The 23,036-nt window shown below is 29.8% G+C and overlaps 1 protein-coding gene across 1 annotated transcript; it reads left to right on the forward strand.

Moving 5' to 3' along the window:
- The first annotated feature begins 22 nt into the window (after positions 1 to 22).
- On the forward strand, positions 23 to 22,729 carry LOC127698862 (serologically defined colon cancer antigen 8 homolog). Its single transcript, XM_052202562.1, has 16 exons — positions 23 to 156; positions 2,668 to 2,870; positions 3,774 to 3,899; positions 4,744 to 4,866; positions 5,385 to 5,462; positions 7,181 to 7,245; positions 8,252 to 8,401; positions 10,095 to 10,233; positions 10,941 to 11,093; positions 11,557 to 11,691; positions 12,898 to 13,014; positions 16,896 to 17,024; positions 17,933 to 18,065; positions 19,665 to 19,782; positions 20,202 to 20,376; positions 21,891 to 22,729. The coding sequence occupies exons 1-16, from the start codon at positions 102 to 104 to the stop codon at positions 22,128 to 22,130; spliced, it is 2,139 nt and encodes a 712-aa protein (XP_052058522.1). The 5' UTR covers positions 23 to 101; the 3' UTR covers positions 22,131 to 22,729.
- The last annotated feature ends 307 nt before the right edge of the window (positions 22,730 to 23,036 follow it).

The following is a 23,036-nucleotide window of genomic DNA, read 5'->3' on the forward strand; positions in this document are numbered from 1 at the left end:
CCAAATGTAACGAGGTCGTTGATTGGATTATTTATTTCAGGCCGACAACTTCCGGTAAAAAGAAAACAAACGAAAACCACACTCATGTTACATTTGTGAAAATGTATGCATATACAGATGAAAATGCCGTAGAAAATTATCATAGATCAGTGAGAGGTGCAAATTTAAAAGTTCTATGCTTGAGTCTTTAAAATATTGTCTGCAATTCAGTAAATTTAGGTTGACCACTACTGCAAGGTGTTTACCTCTCATGGAAACAAAAATAAAAAATTCAGTAATAACAATACTGTGCTGTCCTTATTTCTGGGGGCATTTCATTATCATAGTGCTTAACATAAATAAACAGCATTCATGCAGATATCCACAACAATTTGCAAATTTATAACCTTTTTTTAAAAATCTGACATGTATGAACATGTTTCATTAAAGTCATAACAAAGATATATATATAGTAGGAAAGAGTTGAATCTCTCTTGTCATAAGAATTTGTGTCACGGAATAGAAGTTCCTTCATAATATAAGTTCCAAATGGAAACAATATTCTGGAATATTATTTCCACTGGAATAAATATTACAGTAAATGTTCCTAACGGAATAAATGGTATAGAATATTTTTTCCAACAGGAACAGATATTATGACATTGTTTATAACAAAGTTTCCAGTGGAACTTCTGTTAGGCGGTACTAATATACGTTGACACTTCTACTCTTTATGCAAAATATCATAGGCAACCCACTCGTAAACACATTTTTTCAGTTCAATTTCATCCCGGTCAAATACTTGGTACTTACATGTATACTGTTCCCAGATTTCATGACATTATATGTATTAATTTGATAACATAAATATGTTTTTATGCTGAAATCACCCGAATGTAGCACCTTAATGAGTTCATTGATGACCATTCTGAAACACTCATTTTGATGAACAACAATAACAGCTATAATAGATTTGCCATTATTTCTTTAGTACACGTGCATTCAAACATTTTAATTTCATAAATTTTTTTTTATTAGACAATTCATAATATTTTAACTGGTTGGACACAACTGACCATATGGAGAACAACTCCTCACATTAGCAACAATTAACACCTTATTTGAGTAAAAAGTTGCAGGAGTTGAAATGATTTTTTTTGTCTCTGTAAGTCGCGGAAGTGAGACATAGGGATTGCTTTTCCAGTGACGGCATCAACAATTGTTAAGCTTTCTGCTTAAGTCAGTTTGATAGGATCTACTTGTGATAGATCAATAATATTTTGTATGAAGTTGCATTAATATTACTATCAGTACATATCAGTTTGACGACTATTTTGAGGCCCTGCCCACTAGATCATGGTCAAATTACTAAATTGATAAGTAATGATGCTGTCCATCAGATTGTCTTTTTCTGAATCTTATGCCGATAGTTGAGACATATCACTGTGTCAACAGTTTATTTAATTTTAGGTTAGTCTTTTAAAATGAAATAACACAAATTTGTAAAATCAAACATTTTTCTAAAAGAATAGTCGGTCATCAAGGGATCATGATTGAAGATGGCACAGTTAGAAATAGCAGAGTCATTTTCAACGCTCACAATTGTCAAATAACTTACACTACAAAATGCAAAAATATAAGAGTAAGAAGATTTATACTGATAAACAGTCAAACCAAAAGATAAATAAGACGAATGAATGGAAATCTTGAAAGATTCCTGTGGCAGCAACATATTTCCCATATTACAACTGTCCACACAATGTCAATTTCAATCCTCCTTTCTACTGTAAATTCAGAAAATTATCAGAGGTTTTTTTTTAACTTACATATACCAAGATCCCTGGAATCAAAAGCAGTATTGTAATTTGTAAATTAATTTATTTCTGCAGAGTTTAAATTTGAATTTCGTGAAATGTCTGACTAAACCTATCATTTTTTTTTTATCTTATTCTCCTTTTGTTGTCCCTTATTCTGATTTACTCAAAGATCAAATTTACAGAAGCCGATCTGGATATTTTTCAAAGTTTTTCATAGTCATGAAATTAAAGAAAATAGACCCTTTTCAAAGATTTCCCAGCTTACAGTGATGCTGCTAGAGAGGTACAAGTGTCATACAAATACATGTTATTGTATATAGTAGAAGAAGAAGATGTTTTATTTCCATTAAATGGGCTCACAAAAACCATAATACAATAATTACATTACATGTATGTTTCATTATAATATGTTATTTTGATTGGCTAACAGCAATCTCGCGTCATTCTGAAATTAACCTTCATTTCAAAATGAAATGTAACATTCATGATGACACAAGCTTCCACAATAAAGTGCACAGGTAAATAAAAGAAAAACTTGATAGAAATCGTGTTTTCATGATCCTAGCAAAAAAATGTAATTATAAGTATTGAATGCTTCTTTTAGTAATTTTATAGGGTTGTAAAAACGTTGACCGTGTGCACATTTTTAGAATGAAGTTCTGCGCTTCATACAAAATGTACTTCGGTCAATGCTTTTACACCCTAATAAATTTACAGAAAGAAGCATTCAATTCTTAGATATATTAAGACATTAATAAGACAACATCAAACAAAACAAAAAATAGTTAAATATACATACAAAGAAAAGAAAAAACAGTTTGTACATGAGTGAACTACACACACATATAAATATATATATATATGTTTTTAGACAGAGCAAATGCAAGTCTGCACGAACTAGAGGATATTTTACAAGGAACTTCACCACATACAACTCTGCAATCTCAAGCTAAACACCAGCTAGAATCTGTGTTACATCCTCGGACTTTGAAATGGTATGAAGAAAATAATCGCCCCACAAAGTATAAAGATGCAGCTAGTCAACTCAACCAAATCTTGGGTCATGAACCACAGGTATGTTGGTACAAGTACGTCTGGTCTGTGTTTTTGTTAGATGTTTTTCTGCTTTGTATCGATCTGATGAGTTAAGCCATTTTCAACTGATGTTTAAATTTTGTTCTTATGTTGTGCTGTAACACCACTGTCCCAGGTAGGGGAGAGTTCAGTGCTCACAAACAGGTTTAACCCAAGTCAGGAGCCTGTAGTTTAGTGGTTGTGGTTGGTTCATGTCTGTCATATTTGTTTTTCGTAAATTGTTTCGTTATAAATTAGGCCATTAGTTTTCTCAATTGAATAGTTTCATATTTTTCATGTCAGGGCCTTTAATAGCAGACTGTACAGTTTCATTTTTTTCTCATTGTTGAAGGCCGTACAGTTGCCTATAATTGCTTACATCCTCTTCATTTGAATTTTGGTGGATAGTTGTCTCATTGGCAATCATACCACATCTCCTTATTTTTATAAACTTCATTTTAAGCATTGTTAATTTTTTGTTTGGTACTGAAATATTGTGAAAAGGCAAGTCATTTGTTCAAAAACAAATTATGTAAACACAACTACATAATTATATTCCATGTATAATAGGTCTACAGGTAACTGTCAAACTTGCATTTTGAATGCAGATTAAAATCTGTTTTAATTGCACAAGAATCGACTGACTTCTAACTTTTCAAACCAAGTCAAGAAAATTAGTCATTTTATTTTATATAGACTATTAAAGATCTGCCATCCATGAATATAAGTGGAACAGTAGCCCAATTTAATATGACTTCTATTTCAATCACTACATTTTAATTTTATGTAAACTTTGTATAAAAAATGTCTGAAATCTAGAAGCTGATATTTTCATACAAGTACAATAATTGAATTTGATAACTTTTTCTATGTAAGAAAAAAGATGTTCATTATAATTTATAGAGGTTGCCACCATCAGGCAGTCCAGGTCAGAGGTCAGGCTTGCCATCACCAGAAGAGTTGGCTGTTATTGTGCAGACACAAACAGATTATATGTACCAACTAGAAGCCGAAAATAGATACTGCAAGGTAAAACTACGAATTGTAATGATAAAATATGATACAAATAACTGTGTGCAACACTATGATTATAGAATAACCTTGATAATCTTCATTCAGGATCTAAATTTTGGAGACAATCTATGCAAAATTTCTGTTTAGCATCAAATGCAAAAACTGACAGCATACTTTTGACTGAGAAATTTAAAAATCAGTTTTAGAACAATTCTGTATTGTAAATTAAAATTTTTTCAATGTTTATATTATTGCACAAGTTTTTATGGGATATGGTTTGTAGAAATATAAACTCACATTGAAAATTTGTATAGCATTATGAGTATGTAACATTTATTATCATATTCATGCTTAAATATATTTTACACAGTTCCATTCTGGATAAAGGGATTTAAAAAAAAAAGATTTGGATTTGATAAACATATAGCCTAAACATGCATCCAGAAATTCTGTACATGTTGAAGGAAAAATAAAAAAAATTGTCAACACTTTGCTTTCTTACCAATTTGCATGAAGCACAGTGAATAAGAGGTTCAAGCATGAAAACAGACGAAATAAAAAATGCATACATGTTACATGCAAATAACCCTTTACCACCGACAATAAGGAATACAATGGTTGTCCTGTCTATCTGAGGTCTCATCAGCTACCAAGTATTTATGAGAGAACCAAAGCATCAAATTTGTTATAAAAGTAAAAAAATATCAATAATGTTGATAATATGGAAATATTTATTGCAAACAGATCTTTATGAAAAAAATCAATATCAAACTCAATGACACTAAAAAAAGAAACAAAAGAAATATAGAAAAAGTCTTTTTGAGTTTGTACTATACTGTTAAAAATTTGTTTTATTCAGGATGAGCTGTTTGCAATGAGAGCTAGATTGAGTGAGCTGATTGAAGAAAATAAACGTCTTCATGAAGAACTGAAGTCAAGTGTTTTACAAGAAATCATGGGAGACGAGAAAGAAATAAACAAGGTATAACACAAAATGGAGGGAATAAATTTTTGTTAGTTTTACATAACATATGTCAATTGTGCATTATAATGAATAACAGGTTACATAAATGTTCAAACAACCTATTTTATGGATTACATTGCACAAAAATATTGATTTGTTGAAGGGATTTTGTGTCATAAATTAATACACTGTAATTCTTCTTTTCTGTTACAAATGAATTTGTAGTCTAAAAAACCATTGTAAAGAATTTCATACTAAGCTTACACTTGTGCTAGGTTGGTTTAAAGAAATAACTTTAAATCAAGGAATCATGAATATATAACAAATAATAGGTGAAAATACCAAACCAACTAAAATAAACAGATAATAAAAAAATCTTGAGTCCAAATGCAGGTCTGCAATTGGCTTGAAAGTATGAATTAAAAGAGATGGAGGTATATGCCCTTGAGCCAGCAACTCAATCACGCATAAAAAAAAAATCCAAAAGTCATTTAGAAAAAGTTCTGATTTCAACTAAATTTCTTTTAATTTTATAGTTGGATGATTTGTTCATGGAAGAAACAGGAGGAAGAATCTTTCAGCAGAGAGAATTAAAAAACATACAAGTTGAGATGGTAAGATATGATAAAAGAATAAATATCATTTTGTGTGCTTTCAGATGTTTGTCATTCATAACCTAAATTTTTACTGAGATTCTAATTTATAATTCAGACACAAGAAATTTACAAAATGTTGTTTTTGTCGAGCCTTCGACTTTAGTCGAAAAAGCGAGACATAGCGATCCTACATTCCGTCGGCGTCGTCGGCGGCGTCCACAAATATTTACTCTGTGGTTAAAGTTTTTGAAATTTTAATAACTTTCTTAAACTATCCTGGATTTCTACCAAACTTGGACAGAAGCTTGTTTATGATCATAAGATAGTATCCAGAAGTAAATTTTGTAAAAAAAAATCCATTTTTTCCGTATTTTACTTTTAAATGGACTTAGATTTTCTGCCAGGAAACAACACATTCACTCTGTGGTTTAAGTTTTTAAAATTTTAATAACTTTCTTATACTATTTTGGATTTGTACCAAACTTGGACAGAAGCTTGTTTATGAACAAAAGCTAGTATCTAGAAGGAAATTTTGTAAAAAAATAAATCCATTTTTTCCGTATTTTACTTTTAAATGGACTTAGATTTTCTGCCAGGAAACAACACATTCACTCTGTGGTTAAAGTTTTAAAAATTTTAATAACTTTCTTATACTATTTTGGATTTGTACCAAACTTGGACAGAAGCTTGTTTATGATCAAATGCTAGTATCTAGAAGGAAATTTTGTTTTCTTCCAGTTAACATTACATTCAGTCTGCAGTTAAAGTTTTTAAACATTTATTAGATTCATAAACTATCCTGGATTTTTACCAAACTTGGACAGAAGCTTCTTACAATCAAAAGATATTATCAAGAGGAATATTTTTATTGATTTACTTCCTCATTTTTGTTGAGCCTGCGATTAACAGAAAAAGTAGGCGAGACACTGGGTTCCGCGGAACCCTTACAAATTTTTATTTATTATACCCCAACACAGTTTGGGGTATATAGGAATCACATGGTCCTTCCCTCAGTCCATCTGTCCATTTGCATGGTAATTACAATTTCTCTTAAACAGTTACACACGGTTGTAGATGCTACCACTACCTGAGGATGTTCAGTAAGGAATATCATCCAGATCATAAATGTTAAGGGGAGATGAGCAAACTTACTTCAATGTGTGGTTAAAGCCTCTCTTAAGAACTGAATTGATGAAACTTTACTAAGTTGGAGAACCCTGCCTGAGAATATGCATAAAGGAATATTATCTCAGTCGAACATGTGTAAGGGGAGATAATCAAATTTATTGGTATCCTTTGTGGGATCATTCACAGTTCTAGTTAGCACTTGGTCAATACTGCTGCTTGTGGACTGTTAAATCAACTATAACGTCATTGCATCACCATTGACATGATTTATAGCTTTTTTTTAATTTTTTGTTGATGACTTTAGAAATTATTCAAATACAAAAGATTTATAAAGTTTTATTTTTATTGGATTAATATGATAATTGAATTTATACAAATGTCTCTTGAACCAACAATGCTAATTACAGTTTACATTTAAATTTTAGTCAGTTTAATTATTGGACAAAATAAACTTATATTATGAAAATGATGATAGTTGATTTGAAATTTAACAAATACAGAGATCCAACGTATATATTTGTGTTCCTTTTTACCTGTAGGCAAGGCTCAATGATTTTACAAATAAAAGAAAACTTTTATTCAAGTTCCAGTATGTTTGTATGTTGTAGGAAAGATTAAATTCTCTACATGCAGCTAAATGTAACAGATTGGAAGCACAGTTAGAACATTCAAGGTGTGGTTTCTGGTTATTGTTTACTACTATAGAATAGTTCATGATTTAACCAATCTATTGTTTATAAACAAAGCTCGCTAGTCTGAATAGCAATAGATTATGAGTACGTCTTTTGTTCTTAAATTTTTTATTTTCCTCCAAAAGAGTGATAAACTCTTAAGGTGTATACTGTGGATTCATTTATTTTCGTGTGTATCAAATTTTGTGGATTGAAGAAAAATTATAGTTTTGTGGATATTCAATTTCGTGGTTTTGACAAAATCTGCATACAAATCTATAGCAAATTTGTATTTTGTTGAACATTTGAATTTGGCGTTTACCCTTTCCTCACCAAATTCACAAAAATTGGTTTCCCACTAATAATAATGAATCTACAGTAGTTTAAATTTTAACCAATCATAGATATGACAAAGCTCTCTAGTCTAAACAGCAATGGAGTACATCTTTGGTTCATAAATTTTTTATTTTCCTCCCAAAGAGCGGTTAACTATAAGGGTGTGTATTTGTTGCTTGAATGTTCCTTTCCTCTTGATTTTACGTAAGGTCAGACATCATTACAACTGATTGTTCAGTTATCATCTTTAATGAATTAGTGCTAAAAATTATTTTAATAGAAAACAACAGTGCATTCCTTATAGGTTAAAACTAAAAGAAACATTTATTTGGTCAGAAGGAATTGTGATGTATTGTGCTACAAATAGAAACCCAGTTTTAAATTGAAACATTTTGATTTATGAAACCTTAGAATACCTGTGTATGAAAATGTATTAAGAAAGCAAACCACTTTTAAACTGTCCATGAATATTTTGAGTTGTTCCAAATTTGTTATGTAATAATATTATTAAGCGTAGATAAACATTTAAAATAAAAAATAAGATTCTCAAAAATTAAGCAAGATTTCAGATTTTTCAATCATTTTATGAAAGAATGCCAATACCTTTGGTATTTAACAAAACATAATAGCTGAAATGTGTGAGTACTATCAAACTCATTATTTTTCTTATAGATCAGAAATACAGAAATATGAACAGATGATAGAAGATTACAAATCACAACTCCGTGTTCATGACTCCATACCAACGAGAGATAATGGATTCTTACCATATGCTGATGGACACAACTCTTTCCATGTACATACTATAAACTCGTTAACAAGGTAGTTATTTTACTTTGAATATTGGAGAAGATACCTAGGGGACAATTAAAATTCACCAGGGCTCACCCTACCGGGCGACATGGGCTAGGAAGTCCCTTTCCTGTCCATCACTTCCCTTTTCTGACCATCAAAAGGGAATTCTAGTTGCCTGGATATTCACATGAGTTGCTTTCTGCGTCTGCATTTTTCGATTTTAACAAAATGATGAAAAAATCACAATTACAGAAAACAACATTAAAAACACTACACAGAAAACTTACAACCTACTAAAATTTGGAGTGAATATAATGACAAAGAATCATCTACTTTTAATCCCAATAAAAACTGGGTGAATATATAATTTTATCAATGATTGATTTATTGTTGGGTGTTTAACCTCCAATGGCAAATATTTCAAGCATATTCAGGACAAAAACAAGTTCAGCATGCTCTTAGCATTTGTCTTTTATTGAACTTAACCAATCATTATGTTAAGAAAATAGAATAAAGTCACATGAGATAGCAACACCCACACAATGTATTTAGCAAGACCAGCATGTGAAAAGACCTTTTATTGCTGATTTTAATCTTTGAAATTTTTTCCGTGATGAGTAAAAAACTCAAACCAAATGTTTTGAAGACACATATTATATGAGCAGAAATATTGAAATCATGTAAATTGATAAATTTTGTTATGTATAGTTTTATAAGTTTTAATATATATTTTGGTGCAATGGTTAAATATGCAAGGATAAAAAGTATTTATAAAAAAGATTAGTTAAACAAGTTTAGAATGCAAAAAGAAAATTTACTAAATTTGTAGAAGTAAAAGTTTTTCTGTATCAGATACTTAAAGGAGCATTAGCTGTCAAATTCATGTTCACAGATTTGACTCAAATTTTCATATTTGATTTATAACATACTAAAACATATATCTAAACTATAAAAAGTCTAAAATAAACAATTTACAATACATGGGTTCGATAATATGTATCAGCATTTCGTGTGTATTTTAGTCTAGACGCCATCTAATTAACCATTGAGGTGACCTCCGAAGACTGTAGACTGTCATTTAAACCAATATAAACATAAATATAGATATACATAGATAGTAAACTCGTGCAATTGGATTTTTCTGTTATAAGTTAAAAATATATGTTAATCATCATTTTTACCTGTATAAGAATGAATTTTTGTGGATCGAATCAGCCAATCAAATGGTTTACCCTTGTTTCACTTTCAATGTTGACATTCTTTTTCTTTTAATAACTAAACACGCCTAATTCATGCGTAAACCCCATCTCTAGCTAAGGGGTTAAATTGAAGATCACATAAATACGGATTCAATGAGGTCAAATTATTCTCTTGCAAGTTAATAATTCATCAGCGATGTTTCTTATCTTATTTTGACAAAATTGAACCAAACTGGCTGCTAAAAGCGAATCATTATTTCACTATTTCACTTTCATTAATGATTGTACAAAAAAAAATCATATTTTAATATTTTTTTATATCTCGTAGCTAATGCCCCTTTAAAACACAATAGATTTTAGTTTGCAGACAACTATACGTACTAAATTCATTTCATAGTGGTGGTTTCAAAATTAAGTATCAACATTGAATGAAGGTTATTACATTGAGACATGGCAGAATATTCTATATTTATTCTAAACTACCAAGATATATCATGTGTTTTATTTTGGATATTATACAGGGAGCGAGATGAATTAATGGATCAGGTTACCAGTTTAAAAACTCGTGTACATGAGATGAGCCATAGAGAGGATGAAGCTTATGGGCAAATGAAGAAAGGCATTGAACTGGTAGAACAAGCTCAACTTGAACAAACACAAGTAATGTCACATTACTTATGATACTTATAGAATAAATCGTCCAAGAATTAAAAAAATAGAATAATATTTTAACAAGTGACAAAAACAACACATTTATTCACAAATGCATGTAGTGCATGATTTAATTATCTGTGTTGCTCGGTCAGCAGGAGAATATTTATCAATACTTGAATTCTTGGATTAGTTATTTTTTTATTACATTGACCATGGACTTTTTTAACGGAAATAATATAGAAAATGAAAGAAACTATATCTTTTTCTATGCATTTTGAATATTTGTTTTGATGCAAGGTCATCAACATTGTCTCATCAACACCCATTGTTAAATGACATCAGAGGAGTGAAATTACCAGTTTTTATTTTACTGGGAAATCATAATATTTCATTAACATTAATTATGTTTGTTTGCAGATATTTTATTATCTATGATACCTTCCCAGATGTTTGGAGACAAGTAATTATTTATTAAAAAAAAGATGTAGTGTATACTTCGATGAGACAGCAAACCAGCAGAGCTGCGCAAAATCACAAACGGCTAAATAAAATGTTTACCCTGAACCTATAAGAAAATTAATTTGAAAATTGAACACTAATCAGTTTTGATTTTATTCAAATGGAACTGACTAGATGCAAGAAAACTAGTGAGTGTGTGTATGATTTCATTGTAAGCAATGTTGATGTGATATTTGAGTTATATTATATTTCAGGCATTAGTACAGAAGGAGCAATTAGCTGAAGAATTAAATAATATGAAGGAGAGATTTGACAGAAGTATTCTTGATACTCAGGCTAGACTGCATGAAGAAAGAGAATCTGTCCGTAGAGAAAATAAACTTCTGGTAGACGAACTGAATGCTAAGGTATTGATTATTTATTTATGAAATAATTTAAGTAATGTTGAATTTATTTATTTTTTTAAAGTAACAAGTTGTGATTGGTTTTAATTTTATTATTTAGCATAGAAAAAATAGAGCAATCAAGAAAAGAGAATATTAAAGTAATAATATGCTGTGTTTTCAATTTTTAGATGTAAATTGATATCCTAAAAATCCTTATGAATTTAATTCGAAAAGGGCAAAATAATAATCTAAAGAAATGACTTAAAATCCTGAAATTTCCATGAAAAAGTTTGAATAAAGCTATGATGAAATTAAGAGCAGAGGTACAGCATATTTTATTGAAATACACATGATATAATGATAATTTTCTCCCAAATAACAGCCTCAAAACACCTTTTGACAGCTTTTACCCTTATCAAAAAAAAGGTCTTGAACGAAATTAAATTGCAGTATAAGGAAGTTGTAAAGTTTTGTTATTTTACAGCTGAGGGAGACTTTAGAAAAGAATGCAGCATGGTCCGCAGAGTTAGAGAAGTTATCTCGAGACAAAGTGGCATTGATTGGAGAATTAGATGAAACAAAGTTACAACTTAAAAGATTTGACAAAGAATCGTCTATTGTAAGTTATTGATATTCTGAAAATAAAGATTGTGATACAAAAATCCATGCCTCTCGCCTAGAAGTTACTTATCATTTACCTCACACACAGAGTTGATAAAAAATTTAAAGGAATAAATGATGGTTTCTTGATGAATTTAGAAAAAAGTTTCTTCAGTGCTAATTTTTAGAATCGAAATTCTTAAACATTTGAAATGAAATTGTAACAGGTTTTATTTTAATTAGTATCATAAAAATAAATGCGCTCAATTTATCTATGGAAAAAAAATGTTGCAGTTACGATTTGACAACAATTTAGTTTTAAATTGTTGTAGTATTTTGGTTTTTTTATGCCCCTGCCGTAGTGGAGGGGGCATTAAGTTTTACCCTTGTCCGTCTGTACGTATGTCTGTCCGTACATCCCAAAGTTGGTTTCTGTTCTCTAACTTTAGTTTGCCTCAAACATTTGTTATGAAACTTATACACAATGCTTATTACCACAAAACACAGATTGAATTTTGGTGGTGTCACTTTAACCTTTCTAGAGTTATGCCCCTTTACAAATGGAAAAATTGCTGAATTTTTCGTTTCCGTTCTCTAACTTTAGTTTGCCTCAACCAAATGTTATGAAACTTGTACACAATGCTTATTACCTCAAAACACAGATCAATTTCGAATTTTGGTGGGGTCACTTTAACCGTTCTAGAGTTATGCCCCTTTACAAATGGAAAAATTGCTGAATTTTTCGTTTTCATTCTCAAACCATGCTTACTTAAGTTTGCCTCAACCAAATGTTATGAAACTTATACACAATACTTATTACCACAAAACTCAGATCAAGTACAAATTTGGGTAGCTTGACTTTTAACGTTCTTCAGTTTTGTCCTATTATAAATTTATATGATGTGCAAGCGGGGGCATCATCTGTGTCCCATGGACACATTTTCCATTTATTTCATTTTGTTTTATGTGAATGATTTGAAATAGAAGCTTGCGCATTTGATGTCATCTTTTATTGCTGAAACAAAAACTCAAATGTACACATGTAACATGATATTTTTGTCTATGATATGTCTCTTAAAAGAAAGATAACATTGACTAAGTGAAATTCAATCCATATTGAAAAAGTAAAGAAATTTCTCAAGTGACTTTCTTAATAGCCTTTTACAAGCAAAAAGGATATATATATATATAAGTATGAATGATTTGTATTTCTTTAAATTCCAAGGCTCATGACACATTCAGACAAGAATCAACTCATGCTAGTATCCAAAAGAGTCATGCTGTACTAGAACTTAGCAAAACAAAGAAGGCATTTGATGAACTTGCAGTAGAGACAAAACAGGTTAGTAACAAAACATTTATAATTAAACAAAAGACTAGTAGCCTAGTGCAATCAGGAGTCTTGAAACTAGTAATACAAACGGAGTTCATTTTAACAAAAAAAAATCATATTTTAATATATGTCTTATGGTCTAATTTAAGGCTGAATGACTGAAATACAATGCTTCTGAGACTGTTCATTTCTATAGATCTGATCTAATTTTTCACACACTACCAGTAGTCACATGATTATGTCAAATAGTTACCATAGTTGTGATCAACAACACATCATTTGCAGAAAATATTAATATATGAGGGTGTGGATGGGGGCCCTAGATTTCTGTATTCTTTAAAATTTTGCACATGTTTCTCTATTCTTTGTATTTTTGGCCCATTCTCTATTCTTTGTATTTTAGCACCTGATTATTCTCCATTCTTTATTCTTTTGGTTCATTTTTCACTATTCTTTATTTTTTTTGGCTTTTTATTCTGCACGTTTTTGTCCATTATTCTCTATTCTGTAAACCCCATCCAGACCCTCATATATACCGATAGGTAATATCATCTAACCATACCTTTACAGCAGGTTGAGGGGTCAAAACAGAAAAGTGGTTGAATGTTTTAGGTGGATATCTGTTAGAATTATTTCATTTGCTTAAGTGACCTGTGAGAAAGTTGAGGCATATGCCTGGAATATGACATATGATAAGACTTTTTGTCTTGCCTGCAACAAAAGTGGCAAAACAAGACCTAAAGATTTTTCATTCCATTTTCAGTATTGTCACCATTTTAGGTTTAGTATGTGATTAAAGTTTTTTAGAGATGAATAACTTATTTAATGTTAGAGATAACATCTGAAGCAAAATTATGAAAACATATTTTTTCATTTTTTAGAATTTTACTTTTAAATGGGCGTAGCTTTTTTTTTTTGCAGTTAATATATACATACAGTCTGAGTTAAATTTTTATTTTAGCAAGACATAAATAACTAAGAAAAATCTTCATGGAATGTTAAAAATTTTAACACAAGTTTCTTCATGATCAAGAAATAGCTTCTAAATGGGTTTTTTTTTTATTTGTAATTTACAAATGATCGGACTTTGTTTTTTGGCAATTAGCTTTTTACTTTTACACTGACAGCAGCAATTACAGGAGCTAATAGGAGGTTTATGGAACCCTTTATAAATTATTTAACCTTAACGTTGAAATGGCCACTATCTTTAAAATCCTTCGTTACATGTAATGCCAATGTCAGGATTATTGACCTTTAAATGAAATAAAGATAATGTTGATATTTTGCTTCTGAATAGCTGAGGCCTGGTTGATTGGTTTACCCACATTTAATTATACCAATTATCTATTAGTAAAGAAAACAAAAAAGACAAAAGGGTTAATAAGCATACAATTGGGCGTATGACATTTGCGCCGATTTTTAAAATTTTCATTCTTTCATTTGCGCCGATTTCATTTTTTCATTTGCGCCGATTTTATATTTGCTCCTAATTGCATTTACAGTTTAACACAGGTGAGTAAATATTTGTACATGTACTATGTATATGGTAAGAGAATGATAATCCCTTTCTTCATGATTAAGTACGAGCGTTAGCGAGTACTTATCATGAAGTAAGGGATTATCATTCTCTTACAAACTTAGAATATTGTAAAGTGCTCAAGGCTCAAATAATCTCTTGATTGGTTGACTATTCAAGAATTAGCTTCATTGTCAGTGCAATGTTTCTAATTGATGCATGACTTCCTTTTTCGGCATTTCATTTATGGATTAGTTTTAGTGATGTAAGGACTTTCTTATAATTTGGGAAATATTAAAAAAAAATGCGTTATAGACATTAGGTGACACAACAGTACAAAGAAAAGGTAGGAATTGTATATGTTTCCTGATTGTGAGTATGAATGTAAATTATGTAATATTTTAGTAAGGAATTATCCTTTTTTTTATTGACAGTTTAAATCAATAAATACATTTGAGTTATAACTACTTTCATTTCACATCCAATATTTTGGTCCGGCTTTTTGAATCAAATACTATTTCACTATGATAGGGGATTGTCAAAATAAAATGCCTTTAAAAGTTTAAATATATTCAAAACTTAAATTAAATTCTTGTTTTTGTTGTTTTATTTTATCAGAATATTGGAAATAACTATAATGATTCTTCACAACCGCTGGTCCAGAGTTTTGGAAATCTAAAGATTTAGTTTTTTTTTTATTTTAAAACTTTTTTTTTTTTTCTTTTAATGCATTGCTTTAATATTGTTTATTTTTTTAGTAATTTGAAGTTATAAATATTTCATAATAACATTAAAGTTACCAATTTTACTGCACCAGTCAGTTTCAATCACTGGTGATAAATCCTTTCAATCTGATAAATGTGCTTCGGGGGCAGTTGTTACTCATTTATAGAAACTCTTTTGTTTTGAACTGTAAATAGGCCTAAACAATAGGATAATCCCTTACTAAGAACATGAATTACACTCATTCTTCACAATTAAGAGACATCAAATCCTACAATTTCATTGGTCGAGAGCACTTTGCTATATTCTAAACCTTGAATGTATATTGGTAAAATCTGGTTATAAACGTTGTTCACTTAATATGTTTAAGTTAAGAAAATCCAGGCCGTTACGTATGTTAAAATGCGAACTCTAGAAATGCCCGCATCAGTACGTTAGCCAGAGAAAGAAAAGATGGACTTCGTTATTGACAATTTCGACAAATATAGAGACGAAATCACAAGAAAGGAATATATTAGATGTGTTGCCTATAAATACTCGGCAAGAACAGATTTATGATTTTAATGTATTCCGTTTTTATGGATTTTAATGTTGTAAATAGATTTTTAATTCGTCATTTTAGTGTAAACAGAGTAAAAACACAGTGCTTTTATCTTACTAGGTTTTTACTTCTTGATTTTAAAGTATGTGAACACAGTGCTTTTAAATTGACTTATCCTGCTCAAAATCCTACTTCCACCTCCCCGTGGTGAGCAGAGGACAAAAGTTATATACATGTTATGATTGACAAATCATAACATTTGTACAACTGGCGAACGGAAGAGGTCTATAATGATAAATAAAAAATAACATTCACCTGTAATTTACCTGTAATTTACCTGTAAAAAAATCAGCGCAAATGAAAGAAAAAATCGGCGCAAATGCAAAACGCCGATACAATTGTATAGTTTGTTCCAACTTTATAGGTATATAGTTTATCTGTCTTTTCTGTATATTTATCATTTTGTAGTTTCATTTTTATTTATAAAGATATTATTAAATAAATCAAGTGGTTTTATTTTCAATAATTTAATATCAATTCAATCGATTCATTTAACATACAACTAATGACAAAACAATGACATTCATTTATAAAATTGTCTTAATAATTCATCAGTTTCTAAATGGTTATGATATAAATACACCAATACATGTACATGATAAAGTTTTCTTTTATTGCAACATAATTTATTAATCAAATTTATACATGCATTGCATAAGGAAATAAATAAAGAAATATGGTAAAAATAAGTAATATGGGGCACAATATGTATAATGATGAAAAATACAGAATTTTATATATATTTCAAAAGTAACAAAACACTATATTTAAAAAGTGACACCGGTTGATTGTATTTGAGAAAGTGAAATGTGTTATCATTGTATTATCATAGACCTACCTGCCATAATCTTTTTTTTCCAAAAATAATTCCTTTATTACAGGATTCTTCCGTAATGACCCCCAAGATCATTTTGAAACTACTGTGTTTTACTAATAATGACCTAAACGAGGTTGAATAGAAGTTACCACATTTACACAATTTCATTGCTTTGTCTGTTGTGGAATCTATAATTATTTGTGACATATAAGTTTGCATATATGTACTTTTAGGAAAAGAGCAGAATGTCAATGGAAATTGAAGATTTAAGGAGAAGGTTGAAAAAAGCAGAAAGAGATTTAGTAAACAGTAAAGAAGAATGTATTCATCTAACTTCAAATACACAGGCATTAGAAAGAGAGGTAAATAGATTAATTAGATTCTGATACAACAGCTTAATTCAAATTTTACATGAGAAGATACTGTACCGGTATACCAAATGATTTTGTGAATGCTTTATTTATGTGCTTTTCTGTAGAAAAATAATGGGAATATAAATTGTTGAAAACGTGTCAATAATTCAGTGACATAAAATTTTAGCATTTTTATAAAATTTTTAGAGTGATTTATTACAGAATCACTTTTTGTGTACTGTACAGTGTTTTTAATAACGATTGTTGATCGGAAAAGAACGATATGGGACAAACAAACATGAGACAACAATCTTATGAAGTACTGGAAAAGAACCCATTTATCTTTTCAAAGGAATAGGATCTTTAGCGCTGTTTTTTATCTAGAGGACGCTAGAAAACCCTCACCGAAGAACTGTTGAGCTCACTACTTGTAACTATCTATAGGAATCATCTTAGTTTGAACACTTTACACATTATAATTTTCTTGTGTCAAAAATAAATTAAAAGAAAAAAGGAGCTAAATGTCCGTAGGTTTTAACTAAATTCATAATTTTGGACAGTATTCTACACCTTAAATGAAATCTCAGAAACCTTAGGCATGTCCTTTAAACTTTGTTTTATTGAAAGTTAAACTGGCATTATTATTTGTAATTCCAAATAATGTTTTGATTTAAAATGAAGGTGTTTTTAGTAATGTATAGAAATAAAAGTTTACCAATTAAATGAATGAAAGAAAATAGATAATTATATGCAGTCAAAAGAAATGTTAGTGTATATCTTAGCAAATTTTTATTCCATAATACCGGTACTGTTAATTTTATTCTTGCATGATTAGAAATTATACTTTAACAGAGTTTAAATTTCAATAACCTTTTTTCTATTACATATATTAAAATTATTCTGATATTTATATTTAGCTGCATCTGGCTAAGTTAGCCAGAGACAGTATAGAAAGGGGCCGAAATGAAGATATGAAAGCTGTTTCTATCCGTGCCAAACAGAGAGAAGAACAGTTGGGCAGTTTTATAGAAGATGTTGAGGAGAAAAATGGTATGTTACTCTTTTGATCTGATAAAGATGATGATTCTTCTATTTTGAAAATGTGATTTTAAAAGATTTATGTCTTTCAGTATTTGAACCCCTTTAGTCTAGGCTAATTTGAGCAGAGTTTACATGAAGAAAAATTCGTAAGGGTTCCACGGAACCCAGTGTCTCGCCTACTTTTTCTGTTAATCGCAGGCTCAACAAAAATGAGGAAGTAAATCAATAAAAATATTCCTCTTGATACTATCTTTTGATTGTAAGAAGCTTCTGTCCAAGTTTGGTAAAAATCCAGGATAGTTTTAATTAGTTTATGAATCTAATAAATGTTTAAAAACTTTAACTGCAGACTGAATGTAATGTTAACTGGAAGAAAACAAAATTTCCTTCTAGATACTAGCATTTGATCATAAACAAGCTTCTGTCCAAGTTTGGTACAAATCCAAAATAGTATAAGAAAGTTATTAAAATTTTAAAAACTTTAACCACAGAGTGAATGTGTTGTTTCCTGGCAGAAAATCTAAGTCCATTTAAAAGTAAAATACGGAAAAAATGGATTTATTTTTTAACAAAATTTCCTCCTAGATACTAGCTTTTGATCATAAACAAGCTTCTCTCCAAGTTTGGTACAAATCTAAAATGGTATAAGAAAGTTATTAAAATTTTAAAAACTTTAACCACAGAGTGAATGTGTTGTTTCCTGGCAGAAAATCTAAGTCCATTTAAAAGTAAGATAAGGAAAAAATGGATTTATTTTTTTACAAAATTTACTTCTGGATACTATCTTATGATCATAAACAAGCTTCTGTCCAAGTTTGGTACAAACCCAGGATAGTTTAAGAAAGTTATTAAAATTTTAAAAACTTTAACCACAGAGTGAATGTAATATTTCCAGGCAGAAAAACTAAGTCCATTTATAAGTAAAATATGGAAAAAATGGAATTTTATTTTTACAAAATTTACTTCTGGATACTATCTTATGATCATAAACAAGCTTCTGTCCAAGTTTGGTAGAAATCCAGGATAGTTAAGAAAGTTATTAAAATTTCAAAAACTTTAACCACAGAGTGAATATTTGTGGACGCCACCGACACCGACGCCGACGGAATGTAGGATCGCTATGTCTCGCTTTTTCGACTAAAGTCGAAGGCTCGACAAAAATCATGTTTTGAATGGTATTATATGTATTGTCATATCTGTCGAATAACATAGAAAATTTTGTAAACATATATGGTACATGTACTAAGATGGAAAACTATGTTGAAGTGAAAGAATGTAAGAAAAGGACAGAAGAAATAGTGATTGCTCTCCCTAATTTTATCTAAAACAAAATGTTGTAGAAATTATTGCTTTAGAACCACATTCAATTGTTTGAATAAAAGGAGATGTAGGTGTGTATATCAATGTGTCATTAACCAATCGACACAATTAAACCATTTAGTGGTCAACAAAGGATTTGCAACAATGGACAAGTGTTAAACTTTAAATTACCCAAAGTCTAGACAAGCTGTGAAAACAATTAAAAAGAGAATACAAAAGCTCTGCTTTTACTTTTATCATCCAAAGTAAATGAATTTAGGACGTGTAACTAATTTTTTTTAATTGTAGCCAGAACAACACATGACATGGATGTAATGTTAAAGAAACAAAATCGGCTGATTGGAAAGTTGAGGGAGGAATGTAAACGACAGGCAGCACAAGTAGAAAAACTAGTCAAGAAAAATAGGTTTGTTTGTAATATATAAAAAATAGAAGTGGTATTTTTGCCAATGAGACAACTATCCACCAAAGAGCTAAGGACACAGATGTAAACAACTACAGTACATGCCTTCAACAATGGACAAAACCCATACCCTATAGTAAGCTGTAATAGGTACTTGGATAACAGCATGTGAAATGAATCAAGAGAGAAAACTAAAGGATTAAATCTAATAAAAATTTGTAATGCATTTTTCTGTAGATTTGTACATTTCAAAGGATGCTACGGGTAGTATCATCAACATTTTTCTCATATAATTCTCTGTAGAATCGAGCATTTAAAAACAATTATAACCTGAATTTAACGCAAAGAATACATTTGATATACAATTTTTTTTTTTGGCATATGTTTGAAGGCAGTTATTTTATAATGTATTTACTTTACAGGAGTGAGTGTGGTAATTTACGAAAACAAAATGATGAGTTACGACATCGATTAGAACGAGCTGTAACACATATGACCACTTTAGAAGAACAGAGTGAACAACATGACAGAGTACACAAGAAAATGACAGAGAGGTTAAAAATGTTGGATGACCATGGTCAAAATCAGTCACAACAGGTATGTATGCTACTAGATGTCAGGTTTTACATTTTCAAGAAGAAGAAAAAATTGATGATTTACCCAGTTCCCTTATTTCGAATCTGAGAAAATTACAGAAAAATAGTAACATTCTTTATAAGTTCAAATTAGATGTGCAATGTTATCTGGACAAACAATTGTTTATTCAATCTTCAGGAAAACTTGAATTAATTATCTCCCCTGCAGCTGTTTGATTTACCCAAAAGTGAGCACTACAGCAGTATTTGAATAAAAGAAAAGTTGAAAAAAATCATTAAAATTCTATGAATGAGACCTCATAAAACTGAAAAAATATGGATGGAGCTATGTTTGCATTTATTCATTGTCTTTTTTATGGTATTCATAATCATTTCATTAAGGGGAGATAACTAAATAGAAAAAAATGCATAAAGATTACATTTTAGATGTACACACAGTGGTTTGTAGTTTTACAAGAACTGACAATTGATTGTCAATATTTTTTTAAAAGGTGTTATATAATTGTTGCAACCTTTAACATTATTTAAACTCAATTCCATATCTTTTTTGATACATTGTACTATAGCACAGTTGGTATAATTTAGCATTTGTTTGGTATTTACAATTTGTTACATAGTTTATGTTTTAAGGATGTATTTAGGTGAAATTAAAAAAATCTAGAATTTAAAATTGATACTATAAGTCAGAAGAGCATTAGTTAAGGAACAAAATAAGCTAAAAATATCGATTGGTAATGGAACTCCTTTCCGAGATATTTTATTCTTTTAAAATGGCTAGAAAAGGCTGACTCTGACTTTTACCTTATATTTGCATTGGTATTATTTGAGTCTCAAATCGAAAGAAAAGAAATCTATAACCTGCTTAAATTTTGGTAAATGACCTTTATGAGCTATTGAAGTGTTATATGAAAAGAAAAATGGGTGTTATGGGGCAAAATATTTTACCCTATATTGTAGGAAAAAACCAAGGAGTCCAAACATCTGACAAAAATTCCTAAACCTTACCTAAGTACATTCTTAATATTGTTTGAAGAAATTCCAGTTACAAGATTCTTTCATATGTTTAAGTTCTTGTTACTCATTATTTTGACTCATTTTGTTTTACTGTATATCTTTACAATACAATATTCTACTCAAAACCTACAAAAACAAATGGGATTGGATTTGACAGACCATTATATAAAACAATGTCATGTTATAGGTATACTCCCGATGTCAAACATAAACATGAGACATATTTATACTTTTAGTATGCTTCTGAATGGTTTAAATATTGACAAAAAGAAGATTTTGAGGCACAAAATGTGACTTTTATGTTTATTATTTGAGAAATTACTTACCAAAAAAAATCAGAATTCAAAATGGTGGCTTTCTTTAGTTACGCACTGATAGAACGTGGAATCTAACCCTTTAAAATATTTGTCAATGTCCAATGAAAATTATCAAAACCAATTGCATAAGAATTTCTAATCTCTTTATATTTTTATCTTTATATGAACTCAAATTTTTTTGCAGATTTTAGAGCTTATAGCCTGTCAAAGTCGTCTGATGAAAGACAGACAGTTACTTGTTAGAGAAGTGGAATTTTTACGCAAGGAAATCGCCAAATCAAATGAAGAAGATCTTAACAAATTTTTATCATCGAACAAACCTTTAGTAGATGAAATTATATCAACGGTAAATTCAGAGGAAAAGGAGGCTTATTTCTCAGGTCCAAAGGAACGTGTACATTTTGATGAATCTGTAAAAACATGACATCCTTAGGGGACAAACATAATTGTTTGAAAGTAAATGACTTTTGTTAAAGTGCATTTAGGCTTTAAAAGGAAGTGATTCTGCCTTGAAATCTAAAAAGAGTTTTTAGTTCTAGCAGGTTCAGCTCAAGCAGTAATTGTGGTATATATACATTTTGTAATTTTGAATACTAAATGCAACTTTTCATGTAAGAATATTTAGTATAGAATTAGAACTTAAAAAATGATTACTACCTGTAAAATACCTTTATCAGAAAAGTAGAGGTTAAATTTTATTTGTGTTTTTAATTATATTAATAATTAATAAATGAATCAATTTTCCATTTTATAAAAAAAATCCTGAATATTATGATATTGCAACGAAAGAAGAAATAACATTTGATGAATTTAAATGTTACAATTCAATTGATTAAAAGTGTATTAGTGTAAAAGCAGTTATGATATTTGACAATTCAGGTTAAACATAGGTTGAAATAATGTATTGTTAGGTTGTAGGTTAAAGTGGATCTTAGATATGAATATTCTGTGATATTTTACTGATATTTTTACAATGTGCTATTTACATGTATATTATATTATTAATAAAAAGTAAGAGATATATTTTGTGTAGTTGCTTTCTGGATTTTCCTTCCTTTTTTGGTGGGTTGCACAAAGTACAAAACCGGCTTATAATCTGGCAATGTCAGGCGGATGGTCGGGCTTTAATTCAGAAGATAGCACCAATTTTTCTTTTCCTACAATCTGCAACCCAGATCCCTGGAACATCTATTAAGGAATTGGTTAAGGAAAATTTGTCCATTTTGCAGACTAGGATCATTGTCATTTTCTGCAAAATTTTTAAAAGGCTGTACCAATTTTATGTTATCAACTTTTCCTTCCAACTATTAACCAAGACCCTTGAAAGCTT

This window comes from Mytilus californianus, unplaced genomic scaffold (genome assembly GCF_021869535.1).
Source record: "Mytilus californianus isolate M0D057914Y unplaced genomic scaffold, xbMytCali1.0.p SCAF_4, whole genome shotgun sequence".
Lineage (NCBI taxonomy): Eukaryota > Metazoa > Mollusca > Bivalvia > Mytilida > Mytilidae > Mytilus > Mytilus californianus.